This window comes from Nansenia antarctica (genome assembly GCF_963989245.1).
Source record: "Nansenia antarctica genome assembly, chromosome: 6".
NCBI lineage: Eukaryota > Metazoa > Chordata > Actinopteri > Argentiniformes > Microstomatidae > Nansenia > Nansenia antarctica.
Window position 1 is genome coordinate 36969625 of NC_137676.1, and position 13857 is coordinate 36983481.

General features: G+C 42.0%; 2 protein-coding genes across 3 annotated transcripts; both read left to right on the forward strand.

The window, feature by feature from the left end:
* The first annotated feature begins 416 nt into the window (after window positions 1-416).
* hnf4a (hepatocyte nuclear factor 4, alpha) lies at window positions 417-7819 on the forward strand. Of its 2 annotated transcripts, none has more exons than XM_080533179.1 (10): window positions 417-558; window positions 2001-2175; window positions 2881-2975; window positions 3615-3721; window positions 3863-4018; window positions 4879-4966; window positions 5172-5324; window positions 5565-5801; window positions 6012-6134; window positions 6580-7819. In XM_080533179.1, exons 1-10 carry the CDS (start codon window positions 471-473, stop codon window positions 6720-6722), a joined length of 1365 nt encoding a protein of 454 aa, XP_080389305.1. In that variant the 5' UTR covers window positions 417-470; the 3' UTR covers window positions 6723-7819. The 2 variants fall into 2 exon arrangements, with proteins under 2 accessions (XP_080389305.1, XP_080389306.1); XM_080533180.1 differs by having other exon boundaries at window positions 6616-7819.
* A 1396-nt stretch (window positions 7820-9215) lies between these two features.
* ttpal (tocopherol (alpha) transfer protein-like) lies at window positions 9216-13427 on the forward strand. Its single transcript, XM_080533801.1, has 4 exons — window positions 9216-9862; window positions 10157-10350; window positions 10503-10613; window positions 11741-13427. Exons 1-4 carry the CDS (start codon window positions 9418-9420, stop codon window positions 12017-12019), a joined length of 1029 nt encoding a protein of 342 aa, XP_080389927.1. The 5' UTR covers window positions 9216-9417; the 3' UTR covers window positions 12020-13427.
* Window positions 13428-13857: the final 430 nt, after the last annotated feature.

A 13857-nucleotide genomic window follows, 5' to 3' on the forward strand; every position in this document is an offset into this window, starting at 1 on the left:
ACACACACACACACACACACACACACACACACAGCACAGAGAGACAGATAACTAGAGAGAGAGAGAAGACGTGTGGGGGGGGGGGGGGGGGTAGATTGAAAGTGAGAAAGAGAGAGATCCTTGAAGTTATGTGATCTTTCAGAAAAACAGCCGTGATTCACCATTGAGGAGGTTAGTTAAACATCAACCAGACCAGAGAACCACCCCACCCCACCTCCACCACTGGTTAGAGGCCTGGGAGGAGGAGGCTCCTCCTGTCAGTCACCACCACCTCATGGTCTCTCCTCTGAGCCCCGGACAAGACCGTCCCCATCATACAGAGGTGGAGGAGGGGGGGGGGGTTGTCTACCTTTTGGGGCGGAGCTTGGACAAAGAGGGGTTGGGGGGGGCACACTTAGACTCTTGGACAAGTCTTTTGCCTCACTGTCAGGTTGCTGTAGCATTTGTTTGTCCAAAGCACTGGTATAGACATGGACATGGCAGACTATAGCGAGGCCCTGGACCCAGCCTACACCACCCTGGAGTTTGAGAACATGCAAGTGCTCGCCATGGGCACAGGTGAGTCCTCTTTTTTTGCAAATCTGTGGTTGAACTTTAAGACTTTTGGCTACTAAAAGTCTGCTCAGGTGTGGACAGTTGTAAGTTGTTGTGATAAAGAGGGTCAGCTATCCATCCATCCAAAACATGAGAATGTGCTTTTCTATGCGTTTATTTCCTCTCATGTGTCTCCTGTTATCACTTGTTGTTGCAATAGTAAAGCAGTCAACGACTGAAAGCAACAACATTCGGTAAGCTTTTGTCATAGCATGACCTTTTCGTGTTCTAACTTGTATCCTACTGTTGGCATTGGTCATAGTTCACCTACGGTAGGATTACGATGAAGAGACATTCATCCTATGTGGCAGAGGTCTAAGTGGAACGGCCATCCCTCTCTTGTTACCACCTGCAGGTTCCCACGGATTCTGGGGTCCATGAGATGAGCGATGCTTTTCTCAGAGTTGTGTGACAAGATGATAAATGGTTTTGGAGAAGTTAAGATGACACTGAGATAGTTTCCTATTCAGTCTCCCATGACATTTGGCTGTGAACTTGATTCTGAAATGAAACAATTTCATCTGAGGAAAAAGCAAGTCCCTCAAAACACTATTTCATTGCATAGCCACTGGTTCCCTACTAGTTGTACTAGTTTGTTCTGAAGCTAGCATTTTATAAAACAACAGAAGCCTTCAGTATGTTTTCCATTATTACTAGAATGGTTTGTTTCATAAAGAAACATTTGATACTGTGTGATTGATTGATTGAACCAATCTCTCTCTCATTGATGACTATCAGAGAAGGGTGAGACAGGAATACTGTCTCCATTGATTACCTTTTCAGAGGCAATCAAGTCTACTGTACATTCATTGCGTCCTATTGACTTTGCCTGGGCTTTCAGATACTCAGATAGGCAGTAAATACTGTCATAGATCATGGTATGATGTCACCCTTTTGATCAGTCAGCAATGCAATTGACTTTAATGTAATCAGTTGTCCCCTTCTCACCTTCTTTGAAACCAATCATAATATTTGTCGTCAATGGGGAAGTTAACGGTTAACAACAATTATGATGACATTATAATTTCACAGGATTTCTTTAGTGTTAGGGTTCTCCTTTTAAATACAGTATACTTCACTGTAATACAGTATACTTCCCTATATAGGCGAACTAAAAACATTCATTATTGTCATCCTAGACGAAGTTGATAACTTTTGATCATGTTGGGCAATACATTTTGAATGTATGGAGGTTTTCTCTGTCCCACGACCAACATTGATGACCTAAAGACCTGAAAGGGGATAGAGTATATCACTGTCAATTCACTTCACCCCTGGCAGACTTAGTTTGGACTTGAAAACCCAGCTTCGGTTGTAAAGTGGCACTTTTTTCAAACATTGCCTCTAGACCCCTTTATAAGCATGCACTAAACAGAAGGTTTTATTTTTATTTTATTTTTTTCCAGACTCCTCGCCGGCTGAGAGTGCGAACATGAACGCTGCCAACCACCTTGGGGCGGGCACCCTGTGTGCCATCTGCGGTGACAGGGCCACGGGCAAGCACTACGGAGCCTCCAGCTGTGACGGCTGCAAGGGCTTCTTCCGCCGCAGTGTCCGCAAAAACCACATGTACTCATGCAGGTGAGAAGCTGCTCACACTGACACCAGATGAACCAGAGAGAAGAAACCAAGAAAACGATATCACCTTCCCACTTGTGTAATAACAACACAGACCACTCAACTACTGTACCATGTCATTAATTACCTGATCCCTTTAAAACAATATATACCGGTAATGTTGGGTAGCGCTTTATTTTGGTCAACACATATTAGGCACTCATGTGTAGTTTATAAGTGTTTGCTTTCTACCTAGCCCCTCAAGACACCCCTTCCCGGTATAGTTATTGGGGGCAAGGTTGGACTTGAGGTTAGGGAGGCCCCAAGGTCTCTGGTTCAATCCCCGCATGTGAGCCAGTGATTGAAGGGGTGGCTAAACTCACATCTAATTGGCCAGCTATTACATAATATATAGAATGAGAATACGAAAACACTGAATAAAGACCTAATAAATGGCTAGCAATACCCCCAAATTGCCCAATTAGCTACTTCTTAAACACTAGCTACACAAAATTGCCTTATAACTGTTGCCCCTACTAAAGTGTTACTAAATGTTGTTGCTTAATGTCAAGTGCTGCAGGGAAGCTTTTCTTCCGATCAAAATTAATGATTTGTAAAGAAGGTTGCTATTTCGACACATCAAACAACAGATTTCTCTCCACTGGATTTTGATTTTTCAAACACACTGCACAGTTCTAATCACAAACACTCTGCACATTCACTTCCCAGGTTCAACAGACAGTGTATTGTGGACAAAGACAAAAGAAATCAATGCAGATACTGTCGATTGAAGAAATGCTTTCGAGCTGGCATGAAAAAAGAAGGTAGGATACACATCCCATGTCATTCATATGTTAACATGGAATAAAGATAGAGAGAATAGAGAAGAGTAAAATATTTTTAAAAATGTATTATGATTATGTGGAGACACAAGCTGCAGTGATCCAACAATGTCAAGTCTTGTAAGGGATGGCCTAGTGCTAGAACATGCTATGATATCAGTCAGTCACTATCGTAATGTGCGCTGTGCCAATTGGGCTGCAGCTCATGGGCTATGTTGCAACAGCCAAGAGAGCAGCACCTTGTTAATGTTCACTCCGGGATGCACTGAAGTCTATGACCGGCTTATGCTGAGCAAACATTTCTCAGGCATTATAGTCACATACTGATAAACACCACAGCCTTGGAAGCCGTTTTCCTCCCTCTCAAAGAGTCAATGCTAATATATATGCTAGATAGAGGGAATAGAATGCTTCACTCCATGGAGTTAGTAATAACGATGGCAATGATAACACAATGGAATAATATTGTATACCATATGTCTCCTGTGTTTTAACCATGCAAATGGTTATTTGGGTGCCATTGAAGGGGTGAGATTTGGTGGTTTTGTCAGGGGCTTGTCAGACCTTGTCTACTGTAGATGAGACTGACACCCTTGGTTTAAGTCTCTGTCTGTTCCTCAGCTGTACAGAATGAGAGAGACAGGATCAGCACCAGGAGATCCAGCTATGAAGACAGCAGTTTACCATCTATCAATGCACTCATCCAGGCAGATGTACTCTCAAGACAGGTAAGATCCCCTTATAGTCATTTCAATCTAAGCCATTTCTGCATTTACGTAAATATGTAGGCGATCTATGCATTTACAAGCCATTGTATTTGGGTTGATTTCTTATCACTTTATTTCACTTTGTTATTCTCTGCTGATTAGATTTCCTCTCCCGGGCCTATACTGAACGGTGACATCAGAGCTAAGAAGATAGCTACCATCACAGACGTTTGTGAATCAATGAAACAGCAGCTTCTGGTGCTGGTAGAGTGGGCCAAATACATTCCTGCTTTCTGTGACCTGCCCCTGGATGACCAGGTGAGACATACAGTAGGGTGACACACATGAACACTGATCACACAAGGACAACTACAGTATCCAATGATCAAAACCATTATCAAAAGCACACTGATTAAGAGGTACTGGAATTGATCAAATGGATCACAAGGGTATTTGTGTCCTTCAAAACAGTTTCCCTAAGGCAGTAACAACTTGTAAAATACCATTCTACAATAAATGGAAGGGAAATGTTTTCAGGAATGGTTAATGATCAAGGGCACAGATAATCACAATCAGTGTTCAACATGAGTGTTTTCTTGAAAGACCTCAGGATCCTCAGCCAAAGTGGTTAATGTATTTTGATCTCCTGTTAGAATATGATGAGCTAGTTTTAAAGTTATATGTCTCCTCCAAGACTCCAGAATCATTAACACCATGATCACCAGGCCTTGGTAACTGATTTGCTGATGTTGAATTAGTGAGGGATCTAGCAAGTGAATCTTCACATACACATGCACTCACCACTGTGTGTGTGTGTGTGTGTGTGTGTGTGTGTGTGTGTGTGTATGTGTGTGTGTGTGTGTGTGTGTGTGTGTGTGTGTGTGTGTGTGTGTGTGTGTGTGTGTGTGTGTGTGTGCATGTGACAGAGAGAGAGAGAGAATCTTCGTTTCCCCAGTGACCTTAAGGTGGTGGGAAATATTCCTGTGTGAGACAACACAGTTACTGTTTCCACAAATCACTCTCCAAAACCAGCTAATGTGTGCAACAATAATATCATGGAGACTAGCATGTATACCACTCCTGTCAAAGACTGTTTTTTTTCAACCCTAGGAGGGCTATGGGGGTAAATCAAACTATAACCAGCAAGATAAACGTTAAATGGACTGTCTTTGTTTCAGGTGGCTTTGTTGCGTGCACATGCTGGAGAGCATCTTCTGCTTGGAGTTGCCAAGAGGTCTATGCTATACAAGGATCTCCTGCTATTAGGTAAAGCTAACATCCTAGCTATCCTGTACTGTATGTAGCTCAGTAATTGTATTGCTCTGACACTTAAATCAAACATCAAATCAAACATTAAACATCAAACAACTAATAAAAATGTCAGTTAGTACTATATCATACATTTTATTCTATGCAAAATCCAACACAGACCCTGTCCAAGATGAGAGTGATTTGATTGTGTTTCCTACAGGAAATGACCACATTATTCCCAGGAACTGCACAGAGCTGGAGGTGTGCCGGGTGGCAGTGAGGATTCTGGATGAGCTGGTGCTGCCCTTCCAAGAGCTTCAGATAGACGACAATGAATATGCCTGTTTGAAAGCCATTGTTTTCTTTGATCCAGGTACTGCTGCATAATACTATTCTTTATTTTAAAGGCACAATCTGTAACTTTCATTTCCAAAAGAAAGTGCTGTCCTGCACTAGTTTGGAAACTGTCTGGGTGTATAGTATTGGCAAATGCAACTGCCATTGAATTTGGAAATTAAACATACCATCCCATTCAAACAGTGAGACATCGCATAAAGCAATAGGATCATAAATGATTATATTCCAACTCTGTTGCTGTCCACTCTCTCCACAGATGCCAAAGGTCTCAGTGACCCCAGCAAGATCAAGAGGATGCGCTACCAAGTGCAGGTCAGCCTGGAGGACTACATCAACGACAGGCAGTACGACTCGCGGGGACGCTTTGGAGAGCTGCTGCTCCTCCTGCCCACACTACAGAGCATCACCTGGCAGATGATCGAGCAGATCCAGTTTGTCAAGCTGTTTGGAATGGCCAAGATTGACAACCTGCTCCAAGAAATGCTCCTCGGAGGTAATTAAGGACTCATGAAATAGCCATTGCTGGGTTCAAACGAAAATTAAAATGTTAGGCTAAAAGGAATAATGTGTGGAAAAAGATTCTACTGGTTGTACTGTGGAAGCTCAATGTATTACTCTAACAACGTAGATTCTAGTTCATAGTGGACAGGGCTACAGTCAGATTAAACTGATTGTTTGGGGTATTGTGTGTCCTTCCTCCTAGGTTCTGCTAACGAGGCACCTCATGCACCTCACTCTCTGCACCCTCACTTGGTCCAGGAGCACCTCAGTAACAACGTCATCGTGGCTAGCAACATGGCGACTTCTATCCACAACAGCCAAATCTGTAAGCACCAACACAACACACAACATGTTCAAGGAAGAATCTAAAATAAAAGTAAATAAAAAATAAAATAGAATAAAATAACATTTTAAAGATTGATGGATGCAGATCACCAGCAGTCAGCGATGGGTTTTCTCTCACTGGCATCGAGTCTCATGTGCCGAACAGAGTCAGGTAGTTGGAAGGACAAACAGGCTTGGCAGCATAATCTCTCTAAATTCTTCACTGAGACTAATCTGGCTTATTTTGTCAAAGAGAACTTCTGTTATTTTTTCTTCACATTTCTAATGCCCTCAGAAATTTCACAAAAGTGCTTATTCCTTGTCTGAAAATGGTGTTTTTCCAAGTCATGTTAATTATACCACATGGTAAATACAGTATGTTCAGTATATTTGTGCACATGTGTGCAAAGTTTCCTAGTCTAACGGAACTTTCTGGTCTATTGCAGCCACTCCTGAAACCCCAATACCTTCTCCTCCTACAGCTTCCAGCTCAGAACATTATAAAATGGCCCAGGGCGTTATAGCAACAGTCCCCAAGCAACCCACCTCCATCCCTCAGCCCACCATCACCAAGCAAGAGGCCATGTAACATCTCAGTGGACCAATCCTTCCTTTCTCCCCAAGCATTACATCCACTGTCATGATCTATTTTACCTCTGTGTCTTTACCTAGTGTACATAACAGAGGGTTTTATATACAGTGCATAATCACCATCAAAACTGTTATACGGTACTGTATACACACTAGGAAAAGAGGATGAAACTGAAATACAGTAAATATTTATATCATAACTGTATTGTATCTCATAGAAAGTCATCTGTGATCTATGGTCAAAACAGGTGCAACAACTGAGATTCCTGATCTTTGCTTCTGAGATTCTTGGCTCAAGAAGATACCGTGGCAGTGGGGTGCAAGAGTAATTCCAATGTGAGCTATTGTAGGCCCAGGTACGGTACAGTACCCTTAAAACCTCAGGAGGGTACCATACCAGGATGCATGTGTGTATCAGATAATTGTACTGTAGACATTAGATAGTTCTGATTAATCATATCAACATTGTATGAATGTTACAACAGGCCTTATGAGTATGACGAGGTAGATCATGTGTTTCATATTGCACAGTATTTCTAAAACAGTTGGCAAAGAGTCCTGTCGACTGAGATGGGGTCAAGACTTAGCCAGATGAAAAAACAATGACATTGTCATGTTTTCAAATATTGTACTTTGCCAGAGCTGTATAGTGAGTTGGTTCTGAAATACAAATCAAACTTTTAAAGTTTCTTCTTAAACTTGCTGTATGACAGTTATCCCCTGCTATCTAGTTATTCAATACACTTACATTATGTTTGAATTTTCATGAAAACAGCTCAATGCATTAATACTGTATGCTCATTGTGGAGCCACTTTGTAAAAGTATATGGCATTCACGTGTTATGGAATTCACAATTTCCCATTTTCAACTAAATGCATTGTGCTAGTTTTAGACATTTACAGTTTTACTGTTAAGATTTTTGTTTATTTGTTTGTTTGTTTGTTTGTTGACCATAGAATGTTGTTTTGTCATAGTTCAACTACTAAATGACAAATTAAACTGTGCCTTGCATTCTACACTGCCTTCAACTGGAAATATGGGCAATAGTTCACCTTACAATGTGAAGTTGAATAAAATGTCAAGGTTTATTTTTACATTGAATTGTGCTGTCCCTTATTTATAGTAATCATGCCACACTTAATGATTGTATCAAATTCATTGTTTATTAACCAGGTGACCAAGCAAACTAGATGGTTTGAAATAATTGTTAGAATACAGCTAAATTGTAAGAATATATTTATTTACCTTTTAGATTAACATGAAATGGGCCTACAAGCAGCTTTCCTCAATAATCATGTGTACATAATGACATACTCTAGGACAGATTATGACAGACCATTTAAAGTGGCACCAAACTGGTGTGTTGGCGGCTGTAAACCAGGGTTGAGGACAGCGGAGTGGTAAAAACATCGCCTACGTGGCAGTGCATGTTCAAGGATAATTAGTACAAGGGTGTGTTGCTTCAGACTGATAAAATGTCATAAAGTCATTACAGATTAGTTGGAAAAGAATGCAAGGCGCCTCACTTCAAAGCGTTATCATATTTCCCCATCATATTTGTTCTACAATATCGGAAATATTATATCCTCCTAATGAATTTTATGATGGGTTCAACGAGAGGCACCACTTGTGCACACATTTGTCACATGCACACTCTTACCTCCAACTGTGGCAAGTTCTCTATGCAACCCATAGAAAGACAAATTGGTGGTGTTCGTTGTAGTTTATATAAGTAGTGACATTAACATTTCATAGACGACCACGGGCATACTACGCAGCGAACTCTCCGGCCTCTGTCAGTCAGATTCAATTCAGGATGAAAACGCCACGAACCAAAATAACGTGCATCGCGATTTAAAGGCAATCCATGTTCTTTGTACAATTGCACCATCTATCGCAGTAAATTGTAATTGAACTTTGAAAGCCCTCAGACACTTTAATAGTTATTAGTTATCGGGATATAATAAATGTATCACATTTGAAATGTTGACATAAAGTATAAATATCAAATACAAATACAATGATTTTTGAAAACATGTGTAAATAAATAAATAAATAAAATAGACCTATTTTCAGGTGGATAAACGAGCATGGACAGAAGAAGAAACCAAGAGATGATATAATTCGGAGTGACAGAACATTTCTCTGATGTACATAACAGAGATGACGCCGTCTATCACGTGCCACGGCGAGAACGCCTACGTCAGACGACCCGGAAGTGACTGAGGATTGCCCAGACAGGTTTGTTGACAGCTTCTGTTGTGGCTTATCAGTAGGATTTACTATCAGTTTAGGTTAGTCATCATGAAATGCTGATAAGTAGCCAACATTTTAAACTGGACAACATGTATCATTTTACCGTAATCGGGTCGGTTTCCAGCCAGGACAGTCAACTGCCGCAGCGGCTTGCATCAGCACTGCTTTCACTGCAGACCTTCAAGTGCAGCGCTCGAGCTGTGACATCGAAAACACATGATTATGTTTACGCAGAGACACAAGTGTTGTTGTTTAGCTTACTGCCTCAACTTTTTTGTACAGTGTATAGTGTTTGGAGCCGTTGATGGCAGACACCAGACTAAATGTGTGGATTGTGATTTATACTTTTATATGAAAAAAAAGCAATTATCCCCAGAAGAAATTAGCACACTATCTCTAAACACATCTTTGTGTCATTTTTGGCAGAATATAGTCCATGGCTGATGACAATGACAGCATTGATCTTGGGTCTCCAATGGAACCGACACCGGCTGGTAACGGGTTCCCTGGCCCTCCACCTCATATCTACTCCTGCACTCTTACCCCGGAGCTGGTGGCCAAGGCTCGGGAGGAGCTCCAGGAGAAGCCTGAATGGAGGCTGAGGGATGTGCAGGCTCTGAGGGACATGATCCTGAAGGAGCAGCCCAACCTCCGGACCCGACTGGACGATGCCTTCCTCCTGCGCTTCCTGCGGGCCAGGAAGTTTGACTACGACCGCGCCCTCCAGCTGCTCCTGAACTACCACGGTGGTCGGAAGGCTTGGCCGGAGGTGTTCCAGGACTTGAAGCCCTCTACTGTCAAGCATGTGTTGGATCTGGGGTTTCTCACTGTGCTGCCCCTTCCAGACCCTAACGGACGCTACATCCTCTGTCTTCGGCCAGGTCAGTATCCACACACACACACACACACACACACACACACACACACACACACACACACACACAGACACAGACACAGACACACACACAGACACACACACACACACACACACACACACACACACACACAGACACAGACACACACACACACACACACACACACACACACACACACACACACACACACACACACACACACACACACACACACCACTGTCCAAAGGGGCATGTTTTTTCCATCTTGAAAATCTATCTGAAGAATAACATTGCTGTAACAACATTGCCCTGATTTTACAGGGAAATGGAAACCAAATGATTATCCATTTGTTGACAATGTCCGGGCCATGTATCTGACCCTGGAGAAGCTGATCCAGCCTGAGGAGACCCAAGTGAACGGGCTAGTCGTCCTAGTAGACTACACAGGAGTGGGCTTGTCCCAGGCATCCAACCCAGGGCCGTTCCTGGCCAAGAAAGTCGTGAGCATCCTCCAGGTAATCCATAGATCATATCATTGACTGGATACAGTGCTGCTACACAGGTATACAAGCAACTGGAAGTGTTACCTTCATTTACATACTGTCATCTCAAACATCCCTCTATAGTCAGGGTAAGGGCCTCTTTTCATTCTAATTTGACATTTCAGGACGGGTTCCCAATTAGAATCAAGGCTGTCAACATCATAAATGAGCCCAGGATCTTCAAAGGGATCTTCGCCCTAGTTAAGCCTTTTCTGAAAGAAAAGATGGCAGAGAGGGTGAGTGCACTTCCATAGTTACTCTTTGGGATAATGCAGGAACATTTTACAGTTTTTTTTCTTTATTTTTATTTTTTTAAACACAGTTGGTGTTGATCACTGCATTACGGTATAATGTATTCCCGTACTTAAGACTGTTAGTTTCCTCATCAGTGTTTCCTCCAGGATTTTTCACATTAGTGGCGGAGCGGCTATCTGTCGCGCACGCACAAAGACGAAGTTTCACCAAAAACTACAGGGTGGCAACAATTATTATTTCTTAAATAGCGGTTAAGTCATTAAAGCCGAGCAGGTGATTTTATATAGAAGGTTGTAGTGACCGCTCGTTAGCGAGCAAAGTATTCATAATTCACGGCGTTCCAGCCTTGTATAAAGCACTGTTATATGTTTATGTTTACTACATCACCCATGCTGCTTAGCGGGTGATATGACGTGATATAAGTGGGACGGAGATGAATGAATGTTGTTGTCGTCAGTACGCATGCAGAGAGTGAGAATAAAGCGCACATGATTGTTTTTCTACCGGCAAAACGACTAGATCGTCCTGTTATTGCCGTCACTCCTACAAGGTGATCAAATACCAATATATCCTACAGCTGCAGCGGAACATGCGGAACGCGCATTACACACACACACACACACACACACACACACACACACACACACACACACACACACACACACACACATGCACACACACATTCGGACCAATCACAAAACTGTTTTGAAAGCGCGTCGCCTCGCGCCTGTTGAGAGTCTCGATTGCAGTGCGAACACAAACGACGAGGTTAATTGCAACATTGTAACATATTGTTAATAACTACGCCCTAAATCGTAACGAAATGTTGGTCTGGAAGCGGCCTAAATCTAGCTTCAATCTGCTTTTTTTCTGTTCTCCGGTCATAATAACTCGCTGCCTTTCTGCGCAGCCTGAATCAAAGTGGACTGTCTGAATCAATTAGTGGCGGAGGAAATTCTTTCGTGGCGGCCCGCCACCAATAAATGCATATAGAGGAAACACTGCTCATGATTTGAAATGTGTTTTAGAGCAATCTAACAGTCTGAACAGTAAACCTAAAGCTTTGTGATTGTGAGTGGACCTCAGTCATTCCTTTGTTTTCACACAGTACGTTCTCCACGGATCAGACCTGCGGTCCCTACACCGCAACATCCCCCGGTCCGTTCTGCCTGAGGAGTATGGCGGGGTGGCGGGCCAGCTGGACATGTCAGCATGGTCAAAAACTTTACTGGACTCCGAGGAGGAGTTTGTGGTGGAGTTTTGCCAGCCAGACCCACTAGAGGGCGTTGTGCTCCCAGAGTCCATGATGTTTGAAGGGGAACAACCCAGTGGGCAGGATGAGGACTCCTTCAGGGGACTACGCTCTCAACTCTACTACTGCTACTGACCCTCTCCTTTAACTACTGTGTCAACTCTACTACTGCTACTGACCCTCTCCTTTAACTACTGTGTCAACTCTACTACTGCTACTGACCCTCTCCTTTAACTACTGTGAAGAGGAGACTTTTTTTTTTTTAAACATGTGTTTAGGTCTTAAGGGGTGGGAAGTGAACAAACAGTATTAAGTTATAAAAGGCACTGTAGGAGCGTTACACTCTATAGGACCGAACTGAATTGTGCTGGCTTAGAACTTTATTTTTTTCTCACACTGTCCTTTCCAGCACCATTACAGCAGCTCTCTAATAGATACGCAGGGTAACCAGAAGACACAGTTCAGCTCAGCTCTGTAGTGCCAGTAGGGTACAACAGTACTCTCTCCAGTCCACATAACTCTGCACACTAACGCCAAGGCATCGTGTGTACGTCTTTCTGACCTGCACTGCTGTGCTTTTCATTTGACATACTCCACAGAGGAAGACTTTATATCCATTTGAAATGCCATACAGTTTCACTCTCCTACACTTAATTATATCAGAATGCGTGAAATCAGGCCAACCATTCCCAGTCTTGCTCAACACAGTCGTATTGCACTGTACTTCTTTAACTGTTCAAACTCCATGTTGTACTGTCTGCCTATATGATTTGCCTTTAATCTATTTGAGAAACTGATAGATTTGAAAGGTTATGAATAACTATCTTGAAATTGTGTACCAAAGCAATATTGATGTGCATTCTCATCAGGACTTGTCTTACAGTAGCATCAGTTAGTACTTACTATTTCTAGTATGATTGCCAGAGTAAATAGTGATTATTATAATAGACTATTGTTTTTAAAGTGATTTAACTAAAGCACTAAAACTCCAGTATTTCAAAGTAGCCCTAATGTCATAGATGACAATTACATTGAAATGTTTATGCTGTTGAATACCTAGTTATGTATTTCAGGACCTTAGTTTGTGTACTACACTAGCTTGAATCCACTGATAGACAATTATTTTCTTATGTACAGATACCTGCCTTATGTTGTATTGCATTATACCAATAGAGTCAACCTGTTTTGCTCATGGTTTGCCACTTTGTCTTTCAGTCTCAACCCAGGGGCTGACATTTAAGCCAACTATTAGAATGGGGATATCCAATTACATTGTTACTACAACACTAAAGCCTTGGTGGACTTGATAAACACTGTCTGGGACAATGTTATTGTTTGCCAAATATTACTACAGGCCATTTAGAGATTGGCTGTGTAGATGTGTAGATAAACATATTTTTATTTTGTTATTTTATGAACGATAACATTGTTATTTGTTTTATTTTGTAATTGTGCTGCATTCCACAATGTTGTATTTAAGCCAAACATATTCCTTTTGTAAGATTTTAAGCATGGCTGCAATGTCGTGTTGCAGAGTAAATTGATGAACATAAATAAAAGCAAATTTCAAATTGAGAGATACATTCAGTCTATAATTTTCATGATCATTTGCTTGATGTAGAGGTCCAGTGTGACACACGTTTCCCCCCACTCCAATCCCAGTCTCAAATCTAATCCATCCACCGACTGGTTCCATTGATGACATGCTTCCATGTGGACAATAACCAGCTTCGGAGTGTGCTACAATTGTTTCCAATCTACTGTACATGCGGATTGTACCCTAAACGGGTTCAAATCACTCCCCATTTAGTTTGGAATAGTTTCGGTGAAATATTTCATCAAGAGGCGTGAGTAAATGCCAGACTGGGATCACAAGACACCGTCTGATTGGCTGGGAGATGGCTAACTCCATTTTGGAAACAGCTGTTTAACCTTCCCTCATTGTTTCCCGACGTTGCCTGGAGAAACATTCC

Coding starts and splice junctions, on each gene's coding strand:
- hnf4a (XM_080533179.1), top strand. CDS start 471: ATGGACATGGCAGACTATAGCGAGGCCCTGGACCCAGCCTACACCACC. Junction 2,176..2,880: donor AACCACATGTACTCATGCAG/GTGAGAAGCTGC, acceptor TTCACTTCCCAG/GTTCAACAGACAGTGTATTG. Junction 5,325..5,564: donor CATTGTTTTCTTTGATCCAG/GTACTGCTGCAT, acceptor CTCTCTCCACAG/ATGCCAAAGGTCTCAGTGAC.
- ttpal (XM_080533801.1), top strand. CDS start 9,418: ATGGCTGATGACAATGACAGCATTGATCTTGGGTCTCCAATGGAACCG. Junction 9,863..10,156: donor CATCCTCTGTCTTCGGCCAG/GTCAGTATCCAC, acceptor CTGATTTTACAG/GGAAATGGAAACCAAATGAT. Junction 10,351..10,502: donor AAGTCGTGAGCATCCTCCAG/GTAATCCATAGA, acceptor TTGACATTTCAG/GACGGGTTCCCAATTAGAAT.